At 33.8% G+C, this 26,762-nt stretch overlaps 1 protein-coding gene across 1 annotated transcript in view; it reads left to right on the top strand.

The window, feature by feature from the left end:
- Positions 1–5,296: 5,296 nt before the first annotated feature.
- Positions 5,297–26,762, top strand: part of LOC149780862 (type 2 phosphatidylinositol 4,5-bisphosphate 4-phosphatase-like) — a 44,191-nt gene continuing 22,725 nt past the window's right edge. Inside the window, exons 1-7 of the mRNA XM_089937961.1 lie at positions 5,297–5,541; positions 10,723–10,940; positions 12,632–12,738; positions 14,477–14,555; positions 16,741–16,790; positions 17,856–17,949; positions 22,471–22,525. Coding sequence (XP_089794087.1) covers positions 5,472–5,541; positions 10,723–10,940; positions 12,632–12,738; positions 14,477–14,555; positions 16,741–16,790; positions 17,856–17,949; positions 22,471–22,525 — 673 coding nt within the window. The 5' untranslated portion in view covers positions 5,297–5,471. The remainder of the gene's footprint in view (positions 5,542–10,722; positions 10,941–12,631; positions 12,739–14,476; positions 14,556–16,740; positions 16,791–17,855; positions 17,950–22,470; positions 22,526–26,762) is intronic.

Below are 26,762 nucleotides of genomic sequence, written 5' to 3'. Positions count from 1 at the left end.
GGTGCATATGATCATAAACGGCATTGTGCAAGATTGATTATGGATCCCGCCGAATATAAATTTGTGGTCGCTGATGCAGATATATATTGTGATCGGGAAGACGCTTACTTATCCAACGGAAAAAAGTTAGGCACAATTGTTAGTTTTATCAGTGCAGAATCTCCTCAGTATACTCATTTAAGATCCTCAGTGCTCGCTTATGCTTCTATAAACCGATTATCGATGATAAATAGATTTCCTCGCAGCGGAGTCACAGTTGCCACGGATTCATTTTATATCGCTAAAATATATTTAGAATTACTGGCTCGTTTTTTGGATTATAATGCATCATGGGGTTCGTGGAGAATAAAAGAAGAAACGTTACATAATTATTGTGAATCCGCTGATGTTGCGGTTAAAGATGTTTATTACAGCAATCAGATATCAGAATTGTCGTTGGCGCCGTCCGTGTATGATCCAGTATCCAGACACAAGACGGTTTACTTGAACGGGCCGCGATGTTCTGGTAAGACAACTCGGGTGATCGAATTATTTCGACAGAAACACGATGACATGATTGTGCTAACACCAACACATAGACTTGCACGAGAAATGAAACAACGAGGAGTTAATTCTTGTACTTATCACAGCTTTTTCAAATACAGCGGTGGCATATGGACTCCCGATAGAATGGGTGAGAAATACATTCCCGGATTATCATTTGGGATGAAGTGTGTACAGTGTCGTTAGAAACATTAAAAACATTTCTTGATTGGTTGTTAATGAAAAACACATCTGTGATAATGTGAGGTGATCACAGTCAACCGCCTCCGTTTGTCGGGCCATCTCCACATTGGTGGTTAAAGAATTTTGTTGATTATTACCCGGAGATAACTGATGATCATAGAGCACTTCATGAAGAATTAAAGGAGTTTAAAAAATTAATCAGACTACAACCGAATAAAATTCAATGTAAAATAGCGCGCGAGGTAATTCCAGAAACTTCCATGAACGACTTTCTACAAACGTGGATACCAAATGATTTGATAGTGGCAAGTAGAAAGATAGTCAGAGACATACTTCAACGGAAGTTGTTTCAGTTACACAAGGAGAAATTCTCAGCGTTACGTGTACCGTTGTGTTACAGTCCAACTGATACACGACGACAGAATATCGACGTTGATATACCAGGACAGACCGAAATACAAAATCTTGTATTAAATGATACTGTGTTTATGTCAGTGTTGTTGAGGATGCGCTACACATTGATAAATCTCCGTGGACGCTAGGATACGCGATGACAATTCACTCATCACAAGGATTAACTATTACTGATACATTTGTTTGGATCGTTGATGATCGTATCGAATAGTCAAACTTAGATTATCTTGCAGTGTTCAGAGTCAGAAGAATATCTCAGCTACGAAGAATTGTCTTGGACGAGTCAGAAACCATTAATGATGATACTGACAACGATATAATAAGAAAAAAATTAGCTAGTTATAAACAAAGTGACAAAAAAATAAACGCGATTTTGACCTTGATGTTAAATTTATCAACGCGCTGAAACAACAGCAGAATAATCATTGTGCAAGTTGTAATTGTATAATGTTGTGGCAGTACTCGAGTAATGATCCAAGACAATTTACCGTGGATAGAAAAGATAGTAGTTGCGGTCATACACTAGAAAATGTGATGTTGACCTGTCTTGAATGTAATTGACGTAGGGGTTCTAGTTAAGTGATCGGGGTGGCAATTGTGTATCCTCCGGAATTATTTGTAATTGTCCACGTTGAGGAGCGGTTGAATACAGTCTGTATATTGCGGGTCTAACCTAGGATCTTACTATGTTAGATATCTTGTGCGTCGTGATACTCCAGACAGGATCAGTTGCTCTTTTTTTTACCGCCTTCAAGTTCCCCGGGTTCATATAAATATCTTACACTCACATTACCCAGTACCGGTTGCTTTGAAAAATCACGTCGTTGTTTTGTTATACGCGCGCTTTTGAATGGATTAACGGTTTTCAACACAGTTGTTCGAGTTAATTTATTATTTAGCGCAGCTATCACACCTGGTAATATTGCAACCCATTCGCGAGATCTCTTGTCTTGAATGAATTCCTTCGTGTACTGATATCCAAATAACCGCTCAGCAGATAATCTATACTCGTTACTAAAAGTGGCCTGCACCAACAATCATGGAGTATGTTATCATTTCTTCTCTGGGGCCTCATGCTTTCCCTCAGGCTATAAACAAACACCTAACCATAAAAGTAGCATACCATGGATTCACGGCAATGGATGCTTGGTAATATCATATAATAACCATACCTACTTATCACAATTACCTTTCCATGCCGGAATAACTAATTTCTATTGTAAATATTACTCAATAAAAATGGTGAATGAGTGATAACTATGTAGTCATGAAGGATATCTAGATTTCGTTTCTAAAACTTCACATGCAAACATAGTCTTTCCATAATTAGTCACTTTAGAAGATATCATATAAGAGTCTTTAAGGTACATCAGTGCTGACGTTATTATTTAATGCCTAAATAATTTATCTTATTTTTGTTGAATACCTGAACATTTCAAACAAATGTATATTTGTGAGCATCTTCATTTTATTTTCTGTTGATCTATGGATGGATATGTTGTTGCATATTGGGTAATCTATTACCAGTACCGTGAAATCTGCTAATAGTTGTACTTCCCAATCAAGCCGCCAGATACGATGACCGTCACTTACAACTTTTTAACTCATTTTACTGAGCCCAGTAAACTATTCAAATCCAAGAACAAATAATATATGGCAGACCTTCAGTAATCATTGAAAGTTTTGCTATTCCTGGATTGAAAATTATTTCTAATTTATTCTTTAAACTTTGTGCGCAGTATCAAAACGCACGTTAGTTCTGGCAAAAACAAAAGAGAGTTTCATTAACGATGGTATGCTGGGATGCCAATGCTTCTTTTCTCGTGTATTGTAGCCAAAAGATACGATTGCACATAAAGTTACCATTTACCAATTGTGCAATCGATTATGAGGTAATCTTATGATACAGGAGACAAATGTTTTCCTATCTTGATTCAGCTGCTACTGATAGTTACTTTCTCAATTTATCATTCATATTGACTTGTTTAATCCTGTTTGTTGAAAATGAATGAATAACCCAAGGTTTTGTATCTCATTGAGATATTTTATTGTATGCTAGACAGTAAGATGTTTTATTGTACGCTAGACAGTAAGATATTTAATTGTATGCTAGACAATAAGATATTTTATTGTATGCTAGACAGTAAGATATTGTATTGTATGCTAGACAGTAAGATATTTTATTGCATGCTAGACAGTGAATTACCTGATTATCAAAGAGAACCAATTTTGATAATTCACTGGAGTGTAATGCCAGAAATATTCGAAAGACTCAATAATATTTTGACCAAGGATTCTGGGGAAATTTTATATGCTTGCTTGATGTAGTGTTAAGTATCTCCTGCTGGTATGCAGACGAGCCAAGTTCAAATCCTTCATTTTTTAATATGCTATTTAATTGAGAACGGGAATTATGTTACTGCTAATATTACAAAAATATAGCAGAACGTAACGGTAAACAGCGGACATTATCGCGCGGGATGCAGTGAGAAATCTGCTACTTCAATCGGTTATGCATATAGCTAACCAATACGTACGAGCGTAAAACAAAAAGAAACTTCACTTGCCCTGGGTAAATAACGGACATGTTTCCTCGTCTGGTTGAAAAACTCAAGTCCTGTGTTTTTCATCCACTGGAAATAGATCCAGCATTCACTCGTTTCAAGCAAATATTATCTCTGTATTCATACAACTTGCAAAATTACCACTTCTGTCAAATATGGCAATGATTTTTACAAGCAACTTGCTGAAATTATTTACCATATCATTATTAGCATCTACTTTAACTTTGCATTAGATGACGCTAAGAAATGTCTTGGTACAGTACATATCTTTGGTCTAAAGTCTGGAATTACTCTCTGTAAAGTATGTTCAAGCATAACATTATATGGTGTGTGTGTGTGTGTGTGTGTGTGTGTTCGATTAAGGCATTTAGCCCCTTTGCTATATTTTCATCTTGTGCGAAATAATACATTTACCCCACGTTGCCATAATTACAGCGTGTTATGTTCCAAACAACCCGTAAGAAATAGACATCATAATGCTCACGCAACTTCCAATAAATACGTACTCGAATTTTTCCTGTTCATCAGAAGATTAGTCAATCTCATTAAGCGAAGTTTGTCTAGTTTTTCCAAATTACATCTTATTTTTCTCCCGGAAGTAGATCTATCGGCATGGATACATACACTGGAATGAATAGATATCATTAAATCAAAAGTATCATCGATGTTCTTTACACACTCAGTCACCAAACTTTGTGCAAACAATTTGGATTGTTTCAGCTCTGTCTCTTCCTGTTGTTTTTGTCGTGGTTTGTTTGCTGTTTTTGTTTGGGAGGTTTTCGGGGTGGGGATGTTGTTTCATTGGAGGGTGCTTTTTTAAATCCTCACTATGTTTCTGCAAATCTATTGATAGCTGTAAATGACAGATTCTTATTGACAATCTCTTAAAATTTGTCCCTTCGGCTACCATGGTAATAGGTTTATAAACTGCATTAACATGTAGATATGGCACTAAAATTGAAATTATAATTGGAATTGATTTTGTAATAGATAATAAAACCTTATGACCCCATAAATCTGAAATTAAGACATTACGTTCTTCTAGCTACATTGACGTCATAACGTGATTTTTAAATAATGTAAGTGTTTTGTTTTAATGGATCACATTTAAGCCCATAAAAGTCAACTAAAGTAAAAGGTGATTCCTGCCTTCAGAGAAGAACATTATTATTTATTTTGATTGTCTTGGCAACTATCAATGTGCTTCTGTAAACTTCCATAATCCTACAGAAGTATACGCTGACATATTCATCATCCCACATAAGTACAGTATATCAAAGATCAGAAATGGAATAGCGACTTAGATTGACCTTGACAATAACATTGCATTTCATGATAATATGAATCGGATACAAACTAATGTGATTAGACTCAACAACATTGACAACAACATGTTTCTACATGTCTACTAAGCGACTATCTACTTTCCCACATCGTGAAAATAAATCCCCTGAAAAAGCTAGATTGTACAACCAGTTCAAGAGATTGTACGTTACCTGATCCAACTGATAGCCCAGAGAAAGCTCAATTTAAAAATAATACTTATTTGTTTTCAAGTGCAGACGTTGGCAACTATCAGTAGATCCAGGTAAATTGCGATAACCCTACGTTACATTTGTCTGTTTTATGTGATGTGTGAACTTATTTTTTCTTCCCGATTGGCCGCAGTCCCGCGATAGTTGGGTCTATGTGTTATATTCGTACGATATCTATAAAATAACAGCAAAACATAAAACTATTCTCTCTTACCTATAAAAATATTCTAAAATGGCCGAAAATACAAGCAAGCTAGAAGTTTCAAACACGGTGCAAGTGTTACCGTCGACGCAGTTTCAAGGTTGGTAAATATTCTGTATTCGTGACACTTCCTCCTGTCTACAAACCTATCTGCTCACTTATGCATCTACCTACCTACCTACCTATCAACCTACCTACATACCCTACCAACTTACCTACACCACCTACCTACCTTTCAACACTACCTACCTTACCTACACTACCTATATACATTCCGTAATGGAATTTATCTTCGGAGTAGCCTGGTGGCAACTTTAGTTTAATGTTAGTGTGAATGTGATGTCAAAAGAATGGTGGGCTAGATGATTTTTGCCTGTTAGATGGATCATGCAATGCAACTATGAAATTGGTCAACTGGGATATTTTCTTTTCTCTTGCAAAGTTTTAAATTTGACTTGTTCTTTTTTTAAAGTTCATATTTGATTTTTTTATGACTCTTATGAACGTTTTCCAATTTGCCTCCCATATTCAACTCCATGAATTTTTTTTTACTTTTGTAAAGTAAACATTTCAGGTTCTTTATTAACATTAACCCTGTTTTCGTATTCATTTTTACTTTGCCCAGCTTCCATTTAATTTTATGACGTAAATGTGCAAGGCAGATGAATATGATTTCAAGATATCAAAAGGGTTACTTGAAGGATGGCTTGAAATGAAACACATGAAGTCAAGTAAATAATTTAAGTACTTCAGGTTAAATAAAATGAAACGGTGAAAAGACACTTTAATGTTTCATACAACTGACAGCACGTACTTAGGACTGACTTGATAAAATACTTGTGAATTTTCCTGCCAGTAATCTCACGTTTGACAACGAGTACCCGATTGATAATAACGATTTCGATTATATAAATGTTTACGACTTTAAAAAAACCCTCTTTTTACACAAAAGCAATTTGATTGCAAGAGTTTTATTCTATTAATATTAATACCTTTTACTCATTTATTTTACTACAGCCCATTAAAAAGTTTCAATTTTTACAATTCATAACATAAGCGAAAGCACATATTGGGGCATTATAAAGGTTTGTAATATCTACTTTCCCATGTTGTGAGAATGCAGCCCTTAAAAAGCTAATGTACCCACCCATTTCAATAGATTCCATTATCACCAGGTATCCGCAATGAAATGGCAAGATAACGCTCGGTCATTAAGTGATACACTTTCTTAAAGTGAAGAGCAAAAGGAAGAACCGATGTGCCCCAAAACTAACATTCGTAACCCAAAGCCAGCATTTGTACAATGTATCATTGCACTTTCATATTCGGGTGCATAGATCAGATTTTAAGGATATCTATAAAAACACTGAAAACATATATTACTTGACGCACTAATGTCTGATTACATATGGCCGTAATAGCTGAAAAACCCAGATAAAGTGCGATTACTAAATGTTTTTCAATTGTAGCAGGTGGCGAATATCGATGTTTGATAACCCCTAACTAACATTTTGGCAAGCGTTATTACTGGACATTCCTTGTCTGCTTGATTATTTAATATATGAGGGATATGTTTATAAAAACAGGCCATCTGTCAACGCGGGGAGATTTACAACAGCAACAAGGGTCCTTTGTTCTAGAACAAAGCTTCCAAAGTCTACATGTGAGTTTTGACACCCAACAAAGCGGGGATCTTGTACAAACACGAATCACTACGATAGCCGCAGGGTCTACATATACACATGGCTGCTAACCCATTCCTTTGTTCCTTACTTACGTAATCGCGGGCAGGCAAACGTGCGCCACAACTAAACATTACATAGTTGCAATATTCATTTGAAAGAAGTTTTCCTTCATGCAAAATTCCCATATTTACTGCAATATATTTGTGTCCGGATATTTGCAGTATTTTGGAGCAGCAAACTACAGAATATGTAAACTAATTTCATTTTGAGTCGGAATGGCATCACATAGTCTCTTTAGAGGCTATCAATTTAGTCCGTATGCAAAAGCCTGGTAAAGATTGACCCCTTTCCCCCCTCCAAATTCTATTGAATAGCCTATTTTTAATCAATGCAGAAACCATAAAGTATTAATTGTATTAACATGTTTAATAAAACAGATAGTCCACCTACGTTGAATGTATGGCTGCATCAAAGAAATAAGCTGCGTAACTTTAAACCGTTTGTCTAGTGTTCTCTAAAATTCAAACACCGACTGAACCTAGTCCTACAAGGTATGACTCATCACCCGATTTTTTTGTTCTGAAACTAAAACATGTGCTATGTCTTACATTGTAGGACTACATGATCATGGTTAGGTATTTTTCCATGTGTAAAGTTTTCTAATCACTCACAAAGTAAATAACATCCAAAGGAATTTATGTAAACTTTGTGAGTGATTAGGTAAAATGTACTATATGATTAAATGATCACGGTTGGGTATTTATTGATGTGTAAATTTTACCTAATCACTCACAAAGTAAATGAAGTCCAAAGGACTTGACAATAGGACGAAACTGGGTATGATATTGACAGAACTTGACCACCATTAGCCATATTTTCCAAAACTGAACTAATTAGTTGTTTTTGTTCAGTGCTAGGTCTTCGACTGTACGTTTTTAGAGAGTCCTCACGCTTGTGGTCTGTGATAAATAAAATATTTCTGGCGCAAACCCAGCATCGCTCATAGATTGAATTGCTGTTGCACAGATTGAGTGACCAGTATAGTGGTGCACTCCTGCATTCTTGCAAATGTCTGGCATAATGTGGAGAAATGCTTTGGTTTGACCGATCTACAAGTGTACCATTTGTCAGCGAATTCAGGATCTTAGTGATTCTTTACTGCATTGCATAAATAAGGCATTTGCTGCTGTGTCACATTTCTGAAGGATTCTTTTAATACAGATTTCACTGGACAAGTGTTTGTGCCAGTTGCATACATTCTTTTGCCTGTTGTTTCTTCAAGCTTTGCTTCAACACCACCTTGGTGGCTTTTTGAAGCGTTACATGATTTATAGGAATGTACGCCATGCCAGATGCATCATTTTCAAATTGTAAGGATGTTGGGGTCAGTTGATGGTCAAATTATATACCTCTGGTGACAAAATGAATAGCCAACCGATACCATATTTTAAATCGAAGGGCAACAGGGTCAAAGTTTTAAAGATACGCATTGATTTTTCCTAATTCTTCCAGTGAAATTACTTGGTAGTGCTGGGTTGGTCTTGAAATACCTGATTTTCAATTCAATTTTAGTTTTGGATTTAACATCGAATTAGCATTTCTGAATTCTTTGTCTATGACAATGTAATATCTTTTCTATTGTGCTTCGATTATCTGTTTATGGCTACACGAACATTTTTCAAGGAATTGGGATATTCTTGCGCCTGATCCGCGGACATTTTTGTGACACTGGATGATAACAAATTTGGTTGGGCCTTAGCGTAGAACCGTCTTAAGTGGCCACTCAATTCATCTGGTATGATTGTGTTGATGTCAAATTTGTATCTAATAATTTCCATACACCAAACTTAAATAAATAGAAAAATATTCATAGCAATACAATAACTACACTTGGCAAAATCATTTTTAAACACACATAACGACAACATGTATTGTATATTTATGGTTGGGATTTATGTATGTAATATGGTGACATTAGTACTTTCATCCTTCAACATTTAAAGTCTTTCAAATTTATACAGAAGATTTATTTCTTGAGAAGGAGAATAGCAATGCATAAAATTCATTGAAATTAATGACTACACATCCAAAATAATTTAACTTAGTAAAACAATCACTTTATGGATTATTGTATACATTTTTCAATGGTATTTAGTCACATTGTTGTAGATATCACGATAGCATTGTCATCTCAACAAACTATGCACTATGTTGTTATAGATATTCAAGATGTATCCGTCAAAGATATTTCATGCGAATAATCTGATTATCTTCTTCCTGTAGTTTAGCCATTTAAAAACATTATTCAGTCTCTGAATAATGGTCTCATAAATATTTGTTTTTTCTTTTTGTATAAGTGGTGATATTCACACTATGCCACCAACACCCACACACGTTTGAAAATAAGCAAACAAACTTATTTAAAGAGTATTATGCAAAATAATTTTTTTCGTGGGCTTATTTGGACCAATCAAAACCATAGGAAGTGATATGATATGTTCACATGTTATACTATCAAAAATATGAAATTGCACACACTATAGGCAAAGTGCACCGACTATGTGATCAGTATGATTTCAAGATGTCAAACAGTTTTCAGCTGGCTTACAATGTAGCAGCGGAAGAAGAAAAACGTTATTTTAAATATTATAAGTCGAATACAAAGAATGTATAAAAGATATTTTAAAAGTAGTTTATTAAACTGACAGAATGTTCGAGAAATATTTCATTAAAGCATCTGAAATTTTCTTGCCACTAGCTCCACAAAATTGCTGCCAGTAGTCAATTTAAAGTAAGAATTCGATAACAATAATATTACTAATTTTTACTCACTTTCAGTTCCATAATTTCTTTTGTAATACACAAGATAATGAAATCACTGTCCAGTATAAAAAATAATATATATACCATTCCGTGTTGTAACAATACAGCCCTGAATAAGCTCATGCACCCACCCAATCTGAGAGATGTCATTCTCACCTCGTACCATCAAATGAAATGCCATGATAAAGTGTGATTAGTAAATAAAATATAAGTATTCCAGTTGTAACTGGTAGCATCTGTGTTTATGTACCTATAATATTTATAACCATAAGATAACATTTTGTCAAATATTTTCAATGAACTTTACCTTTTTTCTCTAATTACTCCCAGTCCCATGATGTTTTGATTTATAAATCATGATGGAAGGAATCAATATAAACACACATCCATAAGCAACTGATTAAAATTTGTATAATCCTACCATCAACCGTGGTGCTGCCAAATCGCATCTTGGGATTAGGCACTTTACACTACATTTTCATCACTAAGTAATCTACTTGAATTGCCTCGACTTGCAACACAAAAATTTCCCCTCCCTCATGTTTCCAGATTAGGCTGGAAAATATGGTATATAAAGAATAATACTGTTTTATCTGTATGTGTTAAATTTTATAGTATAGTATTGTTTGCTATACTGTAAAAATTGGTGATTTCTTTTTCTAGAAAACTGCCACATTTGGTTACATGCCATTACAGCCTAATATCGGAAATCACAATAAACACTGACAGCATATTGTAAATATCGCATCGCTGCTTTAAACATCTCATTTCAGCACAGAACATGGTACCACAAGAACTGCCTACAAGTGCAACACAAGGAGGTGTGGTTGCTGTGCCTGTTATAGGACAAGAAGAGTTACCTCCTCCTTCTAGTCCCACAGTTCATGGGAATCCAGCCACGATCAAGTGCAAAGTATGTCAGGCCATGATAAACATCGAGGGAAAGACGAATCAGTGTGTTGTTATGTGCACTGTCTGTAACGAAGCAACGGTAAATTTACTGGATTAGTAAAATTCAACATATTTATGAAAATACTAATAGCTATATATTTTGATAGATTTTTACAGTATTCCCTCCTTGTAATGCACGCCATTGAACCATAGAAGCGATACGCGTCATAATTGAGGTCACCTTATAATGAGGGCTTTGTAAAATGATCATCTTGATAGGGCATTGTAATAAAATCGAATGTATTTAATGATGCAAAACCAATTTAAGGAATTGTATTGATTTTGTGACCATATCCACATGATATATATATGACCATATCCACATGATATATGTACAAGTCTATTTGAAGGGCTTTATAATAATGGCATAATAATGAAACACTGCAGTAAGAGTAAATTATGTAGTGATAACAAAAAGTATCTTTAGATTTGGGGTGTTTATTTAAGAGACATACACACCCCACACACATACACACTCACACACACACACACACCAACACACACACCTATGCACACATAAAAACAGGTCATTATCTCTTTGCAATACTGTATTATAATACACCTTGCAAAAGGCAAAACGTCAAAATAGTATGTTCTCTGGCCACACATTTGTTCACTATTTCATTTCCGCACAATACCTTAAGTTCTTTGCCATCAAGAGTTACCAAGCTTTGTGGATGGCTTTCACTTCGCCTAGCAAAGAATCTTATTGATTTCATGACGATACGGTCAAATGTCAGGGTCACGTGTTAACGTTAATTCTGTATCACAGACCTGGAATAAACATCGTAGAAAAAGTATATCGAATTTGGGATGAAAAGGTTAATGGTCAAGTTAATTATAATTGAAAGTATAAAAATGGTTTCTGCAAAATACCATTATCTCTACATCCCAAAGTGGGACCAAACATTCTAGATGACTTGAAGTTGGCATAAAAATAAGTCCAATCGTTTGTGGGGTTAATAACACAAAAATCTAGGACCATCTCACTGAAAGTAGAAATATGGTTCCTGCACAATATCATTAGTTCTACAACATAAACCTGTACAAAACTGTGTGGCTTGATTGCAATTTGGGTAGGGAAGAAACGTTTGCGCATAATATACACTCAGTTTGCTGTGTGCCAACATATTGTAATATAAAGAAAGAGTTTTTGAGCCTGAATACTCATAGTTTGTTATAAATACTCCTGCAAGCGTTTACACACAACAACCAGTGTATTATCATTATTCCTACCTGTTATATTGCTACATATATAAATTAAATACCAAATACCTACAAAAAGAAGATTTTCAACGCAAAAAGCTAGCACTCAAGCAAGATATAACTAGCAGCTGCCTTGCTTAGCGCTCAGCATTAGGAGGTTAGTGTAAGGACTGGTCTGCCTGATGTCTGGATAATGTGATAGGGTGGGACATGATACGACATGTCTGGGGCATGATGCCCCGGTGCTACATATCATGATAAACTGCCACACTGCAGACATCATAGCGATATGACTGAACAAAATTCCAAGCTACGTTAAAAACCCAAACCACACGCACACACAATGAGCATATAAATTATAATTTTGAGCGCAACTAATATCACAAAAGAGAACATCTAACCAACTGGAACTGGTTTAAATATATAAGAATTGTACCTGCTATGCGAACTTGCGAGACTTGATTTTAGGCCTCCTTACAATTGATTGTTTTATTACTGATCATTTTACATTCCATTCCATTTCAGCCTCTCAATGTTCCACCTGCTGGGAAGAGATATGTCCGTTGCCCGTGCAAATGTCTCTTGATCAGCGATGTGAATGCTATAAGGATTACTTGTGCCAGGCCAACCTGGTATCTTAAACAGCTGACAAAATGAAACCTGCTATATGAACTAACCTGCATATAGGGACCAGCCGTGTAAAAAGGCACTGTCCTAAAAATTCTTTTGCCCATTTATACATTAATTGTTGTATATTATCATGTATATAAAAATCTGCTCAGAAAGACAATTTCCTGATTGTCTCCACAGTGGTCATTTTTTACTGGTTGGGCTCTATCGTTTTATTATCTCATTTACAATCATTATTAAAACTCAAAGCGGGAAGTATGCACACCAATCTCAAATGGAAACGTCTGAGATTCTTGATCTTATGACGACCAGAGTCCAGAAAGAATCTAGGGGAAATTAATGAGAGGATATGTTGGCGAGCAATGAAGTCATAAAATTTGTTTGGAAACCTAAACTAAAATTACTGCCAGTGGATTATAGAGAGCGAAAAGATAAATTTTTGTTGTTTTTGGAAAATGTTTAAAAATTAACGCGGTTAAGTGATAAATGTAGGGATATTAAAACTCTTTCACATGATGAGGGACAGAATAACACCAATTAAATTAGACAGCTGATTCTTTAAATGAGTGGGGTTTTTTTTTATACAAATTTCTTTCTGTAAAAATTAATATTTCTGTTAAATAAAAAGAACCAACAATCGATACAAATATAAGTGCATACTGTATGAATAAACCACCTCATGAAGTACAGTTTAAAATTCCTGAAAATCATACCATATGAAAATTTATTTCTGATCATGATTTTTCAATGGTAGCATGTTTGGATTAAATTGCCCCAGGACTTCTTGACTTCAGCCTGTTTTATCCATTCGGATAGCATCACGTATCTTATCAAAGTATTACTACTGGACGATATCTAAAATCACCCCAGTTAACAAAATGGATTATATGAATGATGCACAAACAGATTAGGTCCTACGCTGACTGTTATACATTTGATTTGATTTGAAGCAAATGACATACACCTTATTTATCATCCGGTGCATTATGTGACTGCAGATATTTGGTTTCAGTGCTTGAAGTAGGATTGTCGATAACCATAGGTAAAAGGAATATAAAATTCATACCACCTATTTCTTGTCTTTGCAGTTTTCCGTCTTCCTTAGTTGTTCCTTTATAGTATGCTATCAAGGGTGTACTTTCAAAGTACTAACAAATAATATCCGATTTGGTTTTAGATTTTATAAATCCATATTAAGTCACAGACTTAATATTACATTTTTCATTTTCTTGTATCCATGACAACAATTGTTACATTCATCAGAAGTAGTTACCGCATTGTATTTATTACTATATACCTGTCCCTGTCTAGTTTGTTAATCATGAACTTGTTGCTGAAGTCTGTTCTTCAAATATAGTATCAATTTCTGTTTTGTTGGGATTATATCAGTTTGACTTTACTTAGTTGACAGCCAGCCGTTCTATACAAGAGGTATTGAAACAGTCATTATTAACATTTTAATATAATGTTTAACTGAACGTCTGGTAGATTACAATGGCACACCCACAGTACCAAATAAATTACTCACTTTACTCTCCTTCGAATCTGCACTACTTCTCTTGGATTTAGAGTTCTGAGAGTGCTTTGCTCAGAAGTGACAATTCATATATGGTCAGGTTTCATGGGATATTAATCTTATGTATTAGTTGAAGTTTTGAAAAGTCAAAGGTTTATGTTATTGGAGCACTAGACTCTACATTTAATTCGGAAATTTTATAGATATCCATTCTGTATTCACAGCCGCCAAATACTTACTGTTTCTTCTCAAGGAACAAGCAGATCTTTATTTTCATGTGTCCAATGCGGGAAGGGTTTCCATGTAAGTAACATATTTTCTGTAATTTGTCTTACCGTCAGAGCTTTAGAATGGCCTAAAAGTAATAGTTTCTGTCATATATTTTTATTTTTTACAGGGAGCGTTTATCCGTATCAACGTTTGTAAATTTTAGATACTTAAGAAAATTATGATATATATATATATATATATATATATATATATATATATATATATATATATATATATATATATATATATATTCTACCTATAATTACTGTAAACTGAAAAATATTTTAGGAGGATGTATGTTTGTTGTTGTTGTTGTTCAGGATAACATATGTTTACAAAATTAATTATATCATGAAAAGATTTTGTGGAGAATGCATCTTAAAGTAAACAGTGTAACCCCATGAAATGTTATATCTGTGGACAACAGTTTCAGCCTAATTCTGCGCAATGAGACGTCATTTATGTAAACATTGGATCATGTGTTGGTTTTGGTTGAAAATTCAATTTATATCAAGAAGCATTGATCATCCTCTAATAAAGAAAAGTGATATTCATAAAGTGCACAAAAATATGCCACATTTATATTCTAAATGAATATGAAAATGTAATTTCTTAATGTCAACCAGAAGACCACTCCATGACCTTCTTGAACTTGAAACCCAGAAAAACCTATTTAATATTTCTTTTACAAGATCGGTTTAGTTTCCTTAATATCTCTTGCCATTTAGGGGCATTGTTATGTTGAATTTTGTAAAACCAGCTATAAACATGACAATGTTGCCCGGAAGAGTATAAAGTTATGCATTTCATTTCAATATCCGATGCATAAACATTACATCTTTTCAAAGCCATGCGCAGAATAGCCCGACCTATCGCGAGACATGTAAACATAGGAAAGGTATCCCTTTGTTCAAAATTAGCATTAATTTGAACAGAAAACTCTGGTGATAATTGAAGTTTTTCAATTGGTAAGCATTGCAGTAATTTATTTTCGTCAATTGGTCGAATTCGGCATGCGTTTTGCGCCAATATTGTTGACGGAAACCTTAAATGTGCAGAATATCCCGACATTTGTGTAATTATGTTTACTTCAAAACCAAAATAAAATTTTGTCTCCACATCAATTTCTAATTATGCAGTATTCGTGCACTCCGTGCCAATACGTGCAAGGTGTAAAAAAGATAACCAACAATGCAGTATTTGTCTGAATAACTTTTGAAGAAACAGTTGAAGCGTATGATAACTCCTTATCATATATGTTTCTTGGATTATCAGGATTAGAAATCAAGAGAAGTTTATACCAAACTTAACACCCAAAATTTCAAAAAGTTCAATTTACAAACTGCACTGCTGGTCAATAGCAGAATACTACTACTAAGCACAGTGTAGAATAGGAGAGAGACTAAATATATTGATTTGCTGAAATAAACAAGGACCATTAGAACCTACCATATGTATCGATGTCAAGGAAATCCTACCTGAGGGTGTCAAAATTTAAGGGCAAGAACAAGGCAAAGTCCATAAATTAGTAGTGGATCAATTATCCACCGATACATTGATACATCAACGATTATGCTATTTTGATATAGGCGTTCATACAAAAGGTTGTGAATTGATACCAAATGATACTTTACCTCAAGGAAATTAGTTTTTACCTTCAATGCCATAAATAATTCCTGTTCGTCTGTCTCTTGAAGTGGATACTTATATTGATATGTAACATATCTTTGATTATGTATCGTGGCAGGTATCGATACATGGCACATGCATGTTGTTTCAATCCTACGAATTATCAACCTCAGGGTGGTATTTTTTCTATCCCACTTCTGTACACATGTTTGTCCATTTTTATATCATACATGGGTCAAACAATGTGGATTTTTAAACAAAACAGTGTTCAAATGGTAAAGTAATAATATTTTTAGAACAAATTATCTAATGAAAATAAATGTATCTCTTGAAAAATAGCATATGAAAATTCCATGTAAACCATTGATGATTTTGATTTGTGTTATCGTAAAACAAGTTATCAAGGATATGAAACAATTTTCTAAATCAGCATGCGTTAAGAAAGTATAAGAGAAAGACAATACTGATGATGACGAATGACACAAGTGTTATCAGCGCTTTGTAATTATGTAGCCATGGCTGTTTGTGTATTTAACTTTTGACAATTGTGCTTTTAGGCATATAATGCAGTGTCATTTTTATTTTTCAGTTTAATAATCGCAGCCCAAGTTTGGTAAAGTGTCCATACTGTCAAAAATTGTAAGTAAGATTTATCACTGAATTTGTTTACATTTGGGATATCAATTTTCGTTGTTTGGTGTAATATGCGGGGACTTTAAATATGTGATTTTGAAGGGATCTTGGATTCCATGAAAACTGGTACTTGACAAATAATAAAGAAATCCTGCTTTTTCTTCTTCTTCTTCTTCTTCTTATTATTATTATTAGTAGTAGTAGTAGTAGAAGTAGTAGTAGTACATTATGGTAATATCGGGATGGAGATGTGATTGACCATTCTAATACATAACAATTGGCCAAGTTTTGTGAATGGTTAGGACTTTTATTAAATTATATGCTGACAGTGGTATTATTAAATTATTTTATATCCAACTAAATTCGATATCTTCCGAGTTTCGTTGAATTAAAAAGCCAGTAGATAATGTTATGGTCAGATGTGTTTGTTCCCAGCAAGATGTCTCTTCATATTAAGCTAATGCATTAAACACACACAACTATGAATATAATTAAAGCCAGAGTAAATCAGATAAGATTAAAATAAGTTCAGTAACTTCCTACCAAACTTGATTCCCTATGAAAACATCAATGGTACGTCATATACTATAAATTATACAATTGTAAATTGCAGTATTTTAGCATACTTTTAACGAATCTATAGTTTTAATGAGACCAAAAATAATAGTTTTATGTTAATATCAAAATACTAATGAAATGCAGTTCTAGCACCTTATCCTTTTGCCAAAATATTATTATTATTTTTTTTTTTGGGGGGGGGAGGATGTTGTTTCATGAACTCTAAGCGGACCTCAGCACAAGCAATTATAAAACTGCAAATAACAGTCGCCTTCAGTGATGACTTTCAAGATAAAATTACGGACAAAGCATCAATAGCAACATCTCCTTTAAAATTGTATATCCTAATATCTAACCCAGTTCTGGAACATTCTGTCAAGATAATAATTAGTGTTTCTAGCTTCTATATCATAACTATTTTATTAAGAAAAAATTAACAATGTCTCGGGCTCAATTTCCTAATATTTCATGCTTGCCAATTTGTTACATCCAGTGATATTGTATATGTTAAAGATCCACTGTGGGTTCTGGGTTTCCGTGGAGAGGTGCAATCTGCCTTTTCCTTGGCATATTATTTCTGGTCGCAGGTGTTGGTGTTAGTGTAACGGTGAGTACTATATAGTCTGCACTGAATCTTATTTCCCCTGTTACAAGGCTATGCTCTTAAAATAAGTAAAAGAAAAGAGTGAATGACAACAAGCTTTGCACAATTTAACGAATATAATTTATTTTCCTCAAACACAAAGTGAAAATGAGAAGAAAAAAGAAGAACTTACAGTATTGCGAATTAAATCTCAAAATAATCGAAGAATTTTAGACACCAGTCCTAGTAATTTAAAGTCCTGAATAAAACTCAGTACAAGTCCTGAAGTAATTCAAAAACTGAAGGCGATGACGTGTATGTCATAGATTATGGAGTGTTGATGTATCAACAGTCTTTTTTACTGAATCACAATAATGTAATCTGAGGTTTGAATTCAGTATAGATTCCAGTAAATGTCTTTATCCAAGAATTCTGTCAGAGCACTTTTGTATTTCCAGAGAAAATAATCACTTGAATTTAATAATTTGAACAAAAACGATTTCAGCCCAAACTGCTGGTCACAGCATATAATATACAACTTGAAAGTGCCAGCGGTTATAGCACGAATGACCAAGTCCTCACAATTACGAGATTATATAGTTTTCTACTTGACCTCATGTCACAATTAACCATTATCTAATGGAGAAAAACCTTCTAGAATGCTCCTGATGTTTAGAAAAGCAAAACCTTAACCTGAATTAAACTCAGGAAATTCCAAAACTTAGTCCCAAATAAATATATTTATTTCTTCTATTAATAATGACCCTGATATTAAGCCATACACATTATTAATAATGGTCCTGATATTAAGCCATATACATGGAGAATAATTCAGCTATTATTTAGCTATCAAAATAAAATTTAACAAACATCAAGCAGGTCAAACAGGAATGAACTCAATTTTGGGCAAGATCAAGTCGGGCATACAATGTTAAATTACAATAGCATGTAATGAAATATATAAAAATAAAACTAACAAAAAAAAACAATTCAATTAAATATACATAACACCCCGTTTGTGCATATTTGCATGCACATTGTATCTGCATGTGTACAGAATATATACATATATTAATACATGGAAATATTCTTCAATATGAAAATCGTTTGTAAATTTGATTTTATTGTTGAGGTATACCTTTATATGGATTATATGTTAATGCAAATTTTTACTTAAATAAACTTCTAATAGTGATCAGTACATGAAATAATAGGATCCCCTTTATCATATCCATAAATATAAGCACTAACAAATATAATTCTTTGTATGTTTTCTCGTGTTGTGGACGACAGTGATGCATCTGAACCATTCCCAATCTCCAGTACAGTCAAGCAAGGTTTAATATTAGGCTCGAACCGTCTCCAACATGCTATTCTCCTCAATGCTTACTTATGTACTTATGCTTTCCGTAACTATGACACTGGAAGTGACATCAGATACCGTACTAATAACAACCTCTTAAAGTTAAGGAGACTACAGGCAAAGACAAAATTACGGAAAGTTACTGTTCATGATCTCCTATTTCCTGACAAATTTTCCCTAAATGCCAAATCTGAGACTGGCCACTTCTCTTCAGCTTATGATAAATTCGGTCTCACAATCAGTATGAAAAAGATATTGACTGGATGAGTTCAGTCGGTTTTTGTGCCATATGCGGGCCTCCGAATTTATAGCATCTGCTCTGGCTGCTTTCCCATTCCACAACAGGTCATGTGTTGTAACTGAAGATGAAATAGATTTCAAGATACAGAAAATGTCATTGCTACTTTCTTTTAGATGTAACCACATACCAGTTTTCATGGGTGTAAAATAGAATTCAATATATTGAGGTTGTAAGGAATGGCTAGCTGAGTCATACTACTCTACTTTTAATATGGTTTAGTCACTCTTAGATACATATATCAATATACCAATATTCTTAAGTGTCCGTATAACAATACCCAAATAGTGAGGGTGTAATAAACAAACAACTGTGATGAAGCGTAGGCATCTGTGTTAGAGCCACATTCTTACAACCAAAGAATGCCACTTACATTTCACATTCGCTGACTTAGGTTAAGCATTTGCATTCAGCTCATATACCATTATATCAAGAATCAGGAACCTTGCTGAGTAATGCATTTTGATGTGATGACACCGTCACTACAAAAGTAGTCAATATGACCCTATTTCATGCTTCAGTGACTGGTACAGCTGCAGTGTAACACGGATAAACGGCTTCAGTTAGTTTACTTCCTGTATATGTTTCCAGTATTGGTATACGTGTAAAAAAGACTTCCTCGGGCCTGTCAATGTCGTAGGAGCTACTTCTTACAAAATTACATATTTCTACATGTCTGCTTAAGAGGACCGTTTATCATTATTTTCCTAAATTGTGCATAATTTTCACCTTGAATGTTGTAGCACTAGTAAAGGGCAGACGTTGATGAGAACTGGTTGTAAAACAAATTACATATCATGTTCATTTATTGATTATCATGTTGATTTATTGATAATGCTGCTTAAATGTTACTTAACTGTGTTACATTTTAGGCTCTTACAGAAAGTACCATAAAAAAAGTGAAGACAACAAGCTTTCTAAAATTTAAAAAAAAAATTATTTCCCTAGAAAAACAAGGTAAAAATGAGAAACAAACTCACGGTTTTACGAATCAAATCCAAAACTAATCAAAGAATTAAAAAATAGAAGTTCTAGTAATAAAATATCTTAAATGAAACTTAGTTCGAATCCCGATGAAATCCAGAATGGAAGACGATGATATGTGCTGCAGTGTCAAAAGTCTCTTGTTGAACCACAGAAAATATTATTCCAGTTTTTTAATTCTATATAAATTTCGATAAATGTCCTTGTCCAAGAATTAATTTAAAGCACTTGTATTTCCAGGGAAAACAATTACTTGAAATCCAAATAATTTGAAGAAAATAAAACAGTTAGCCCCAAACTGGTCACAGCATAAAACATCAGGACATCTCAAAGTTTAAGGTACACCTGACAATTCCTTCTCAAAACATTAGTAATAAGTTTAACTACAATGCAAAGCAGATTCTCAGATGGAGGTCAAGAGTTCATCCTTCTGGGAAAACCAAAAATTTGTACCAATAAACACATGTTAGTTATCACGTACTCCAAGTATGGCTTTGATGCCACTTTATTAATCTGCTTTGAGAAAGAATTAACAAGAAATAAAAATGTTGTTTACCAAAAACTAGTATTGGTTCTGAATCAATGTCAGGAACTAAGTCAGCATTAGATACAATGTCTATATAAAGTTGTTTACTCCAAAAATATAAAAATATCGGTCAGAACAAAAGTTTATTCTCGAAAACATCAAATCAATAAATAAAGTTAAATTAGAATAGCATGTAATGGAATTTTAAAAAAATGTAAAACTAGCAAACAAACAATCAAACCAAATATAAATTAAATAAAGTATGCATAACAACCGCATTATTTGCTCATAAAAAAACGTGATTGTTTTCAGAACCTTTGATTGGTAACAGTTTGTTTCAAAGAAATATCGTTCATGTTTCTAAGGCACCGTAATTTCCCTTGTCATTATATATTCTAGAATATCATATGGGATTTGGTGGATTGTTTCGCATATTATTATATTTAAAACGATGAAAGATGGTGAGGAGATGAATTTGATAAGTACTACACCCTTTTACGAAAATTAAGCATCTGTGATCAATGTGTATTTTCTTATTAACTGTTATGTATATTTGATTTAATTTATATTTTATTTAATTTAATTGTTTGTAAGTTTAAAAAAAAATTATTTTTATTTCATTGCATATTAAGCACTCTAATTCTGTTTACTGGAATTTGATACTTTCCAGCAATTAGTTTGACCTGACTGTTTAGCCGAAAACACCTAAAAATAGAACTTTTAATCTTTTTGCTGACCTAGTCCCTGCCCTTGATTGAGAATTTAGTAAACAACGTCTTTTTTAATTCATTCTTAATGTGTGAATGACAATAGTGAAATCGAGACTGACTGGGACTACGTGACTTAAGACGCAAATACTTATATGCTGTTCTTGAAATTCTGGAGGGTTGACACTCATCCGGGAATCTGTTTTGCGTTTCATTTTGTTTGCTGGTCCATATCAACATTTCATGGTATGGCTTGTTCAGAATCAGAAAATAGAAAATATAATAGTGGTGTGAAGTTAAGAAAAATCATATTGCTCAAATAAATGATGCAATCATTATTTAACAATGTAGGACATGTGTACGCAAAGCTTGTCATTCCCCATTACAGTTTCAGTATATGTGTAAATTTAATATTTCAAGCTGACATATGTAAACTTCCCAAGTAACCGGTACCAGGCCCTCTTGTTTATTATCGTGCATTTGTTATAATTGCAGACAACACTTGTTTGAAATGCAGACTGAACTAACCTAGTAGTCTGTCATTATTCTTTGCTACTAAATACTTTACAGACTTCACACATTTTATCTTAAATATGTGATTGTAAAGAAAAGCATGTGTGTATGTGAAGTTTATTTATATATCTATGAATATATATAATAATTACAGGTTGCTACATTTCCAGCAGTCCAATACTACGGGGTAATATACGCCACATTGACAGGTTAGTGTCTTTTCTGCTGATTATAACACACACACACCATATACAAACAACCCAAATACTCTTAAATGCCTTTGCTCAATGCACTAACAGATCAGGGGCTTAGTCTGATAAAACAGCTCTCAAACTTGTGCAGATAATGGGTCCCATTTATCAACAAATCAGGGCCAATGCTGTCTACTTGAAATCATAATGTAGAATAAACAGCAAAGACTCATCTATCTGTTGTTGCGTTATATAACACAAAAGCTCTGTTATACTTTTTGCAATTGGATTCCTGTTGTACATGGTTGAATATGGTACAAATGAGTCTAGGTTAAGCAGACACTTAGCATGTTTCCACCATGGTGAATTACAGGGTATTGTGACAAGAACAAAGATTCAAGCTTATAACTGCTTTTTTTTTGCTCTAGTGCTCTTTTAATGTCTCAAACACAAGTCGACGAGAAAACTACCATAACAGAATTGATGTCATTGAAATATGTGTATATGTCAACCTGTTTCAGTGACCGTTGTGGAAACCAGTTCTTGATAGTGCAGGCCAAAACTTAAGAAATCAACTACAAGTAAACTGAATGTGACGTTAACTTGAATCTTGAAATGTCCGAAACATATTTACAAAACAATGCATGTCTTTTGTGGTTCTTACAGTTCCAAATCACATAGACATATTGATGTGCCTTTCCTTCTTATCTCCTTTTGCTTACAACAGTATATTAAATGGATCCATTGTTTCCCGTTATCAAAATCACAGTGCCCACTTTATGAAACAAAAGAAATGCAATTTTGAAGTTCCTTTAGTTGAAAGATTGCAGAACTGGTATATAAGGACACTTGATCTACTAAATAAAGATACATTTTAGCAAGCAAGTTAGAAAGCACTTGAACAAGACAAATTGTCACATATGTGAAAAACAAACAGTATAAAGGTTAGACATCACTGTCACCCGAGTCATCAACACAGAGGTCCAGCTCATGGCGATTGCAATTAAAATGTGCATGTATACACAATATTTTCACTCTTTAACATGTTGCTCATGTCAATGAATATATAAACTGCTGAAAGAATGAATTTAAACATTGTAATGTATTAGAATTGTATAGATCGCGACTTACCTTGATATCTATGTTAAACCGTTAATGTTGCATGACAAGTGTAATTTCCGGTCATGTGGTAACATGTGTCATCGAATTCAACCTCGCACATTGATAAATACTCACAAAATCTTCTGAAATCTTATTTTATATGAATTTGTCACACCCAGAAATATGTTTTTCACACTTTAATTCACATTCAAATCATCATTTGAATAGCATTAAGCTCGATGACTCCATCAGCTGACATCACGAAAATACGTCTGCATGCAAGATGGCCGACACTAGATCACATGATCGGTTCCGCACAGTAAATTTGTCAAGTTCCCAATTTTGATTCAATTTCACTTGTTGATTACAATTGCTGGCCTTCCTTTATACATGTATATTGAATATTTAATGGTGTATTTTTCATTTCTATTTTGGTCAATATATTTTCAATATTATCAGCGTTTGCCGGTATTTGTGTACTCTTCACCCAAGCTTAACTGTCTTGGTTACGATTTCAAGTACGTTTACGTTTGACGGACACGACATAATACGTAATGTTTATATATTTGCTACTGACCGAGTGTAAACGGACAAGTCATGATAGTTAAATTGTATATTAACCCTCAGTTTGTGTCGCTGGTTGTAGAGTATCTGTTCGGCACCATCAGACCTCTTCGGTGTCCTCGACAAGCAATGATTGGTTAAATTTAAAAGAGCACTGTATTGAGGTAGTTATAATTACAACTTTATTGGATGGCATTACAAAATCTCATAGATACTTATAAAAACAAGACAAATCAACAATTTTTAATTTTTTTATTCTCAAAAATAGACTGGAATTGCATATATATAGTACAACAATAGGAATCGATTCAATTCAGGCAAATTCAATTCACTGTTATTGATTCAAGCTTAATATAAAAGTAATATTGTGGCACATAAATACGCAGCTAGCTCCTGCCACACTAAGAATTTAGGGCCAACTTTCAAAATACTTACTCCGTGGGTTGTCCATTTCTTGCTGTATGATTACGTTGAGATTATGAAGGCCAGCATATTATAACATTTGTGTATTGCATATATTACACGTATAAACACATACATTCATGTTTTAGTCATATTTCTTGTATTAGGCATCTTATCACATTTTCATAGTCTCAAGATAATAATGTCCTGACTTTGAGCAATCATTAAATTTATTATTACATTTACACAAGTTAGACCATACCCCTCCCCCAAATATGTTACAGTATTATGTGCATGTATTATGGTTGATAGACACTTCTTACATTTGTACCTATTTCTCGGCCATGATACCAGTCTCGATAAATTCGTTATTCTAGTCATAGCTTTCCTACTATGACGTGTTTAATTCTGTCTAATTTAGCATTCCTATGTAGAATAAATTTTCTGTATTATCTAGAATGGTATTTATATATACCCTCACTCACTTCCTGTGAACATTAGGTGTTTTACATTGAAAACATTCTTTCTGCTACATCATTTCTCTTCAATTTTAGTTTTGTGATACCATATAAAATGTACTTTATTATTTCTGCTCATCTTGCCTTACTAATAGTAATTCATTTTTTATGTTCACAGATATAAATAATCAATCTCTTATATTCCTAGCAATTATTTTCTTTAGCTTGGGTTCAACATGAGCAAATAATTCATATAAATCCTGATTTTGTTCCTCAATTTGATATATACTGTTTAGCAGTTTAGTTAAATGCATCTTGCATTCTACGACTTAAGAATTTTTTTAGGTTCTGTCCATTCATTATCTGAATTTCTTCTAAGTGCGGATACGTATTAGCGGTCTTTGCAAACGTCTTCTATCACTCTTTGGTATTGGTGAATTAATGACGCCACTTTATAGATAACAAATGCATGGAGAAGGTACCTGCCTACTTCTTTACCTCCCGAGGTATAAAGAGGTCTCTGGAAATGTTCTAATTTTATCTATACCGCTTTTACATCTAGATAGCCTGTTCTAACCATTACCATAATGTTTCCATTTCACAAGTGTATCCCTCTTGCCATTCATTCTTTCATTTCGTTTCTAAAATCTTTTCATTCTTGTAAAGGTCATGTTGTTTGTCATATTGATAATTCCTCTTCATTCAACATTCTTCTTGAATCTTCTAAATCGTACATTACATGATCGCCTAAAATAATCTTTTAAAAATGTCGGAGAAATTAGGTAAATAACCTTTCCCAAAAAGACTTGTATTTGAAATTCTGACCCTCCATGCTCATGTATATTTCGGGTGTCGCAACATGGTCCGTTAGATGCCCATATAGTTCCAAACCTAACTTAAGTTACATTCTTGGCTGCTTCTATATCAGTCTATAGTGGTGTGATAAGTGATGTTGCAACTTTCTGCTACTTCTAGGCAATATACCAGTCCAATGTGTTGTTTCAGCAGGAGTGAAATATGTTCACATTATATTCTTAAGAGTTCAGTTCAATCTCTCTACGACAGGTGCCTTTCATGCGAACGAGAGAATAACTATTCTGTATCTCCCTTATCCAATAATTCCTTTTTTACCTTCCGATTGTAAAATCCCTTACCTTCATCAAATAGTATCTTATGAGGTTTACATGAACTTAAAACAGATTCCATTGTCTCCGATACACCATCTCCAGATTTAGATTTTACATGTTGTGTCCATTCGAAAGCGTTTTTGAAGAAACAAGTTTAGCTATTTACAACTTTTGTCACAAAATCTCTATGTACACTCAATGTTTTATTTTGACACAAATGGTATTGAGGTATATTGCAAGTTAAACATCTTTGGGGAAAAAACATGCAAGAAAGCATTGACTTTTGCCTAACTTTAATGGATATAAAGACTAATTTGCCTTGTTTTCAGAATGTTGAAAAGTTGGTGGTTGTGTTAGTTATGGACAACATTGAATATAAATTTAATTGCCATCCTACCATAAGTAAAGCTCTGTCATCCCTCATAGCCAGAGTAATGTATAAGACGAATATAATAGGGATAGTCAAAAAGGAAATTTCAGCATGCAAACAGAAAAACGTCCATCAGTACTGTCTCTGTGAATGCTCCTAACGACTGCCGCTCCGACATACCATAAATTGTATGTCAAATGGAAGTGAAGTACCGTGAAAAGTTAAAGATATAC

The sequence above is a fragment of the Sinohyriopsis cumingii genome, chromosome 16 (assembly GCF_028554795.1).
Source record: "Sinohyriopsis cumingii isolate HCF-2022 chromosome 16, ASM2855479v2, whole genome shotgun sequence".
Lineage (NCBI taxonomy): Eukaryota > Metazoa > Mollusca > Bivalvia > Unionida > Unionidae > Sinohyriopsis > Sinohyriopsis cumingii.
This window is presented reverse-complemented; position numbering and strand designations above follow the sequence as displayed.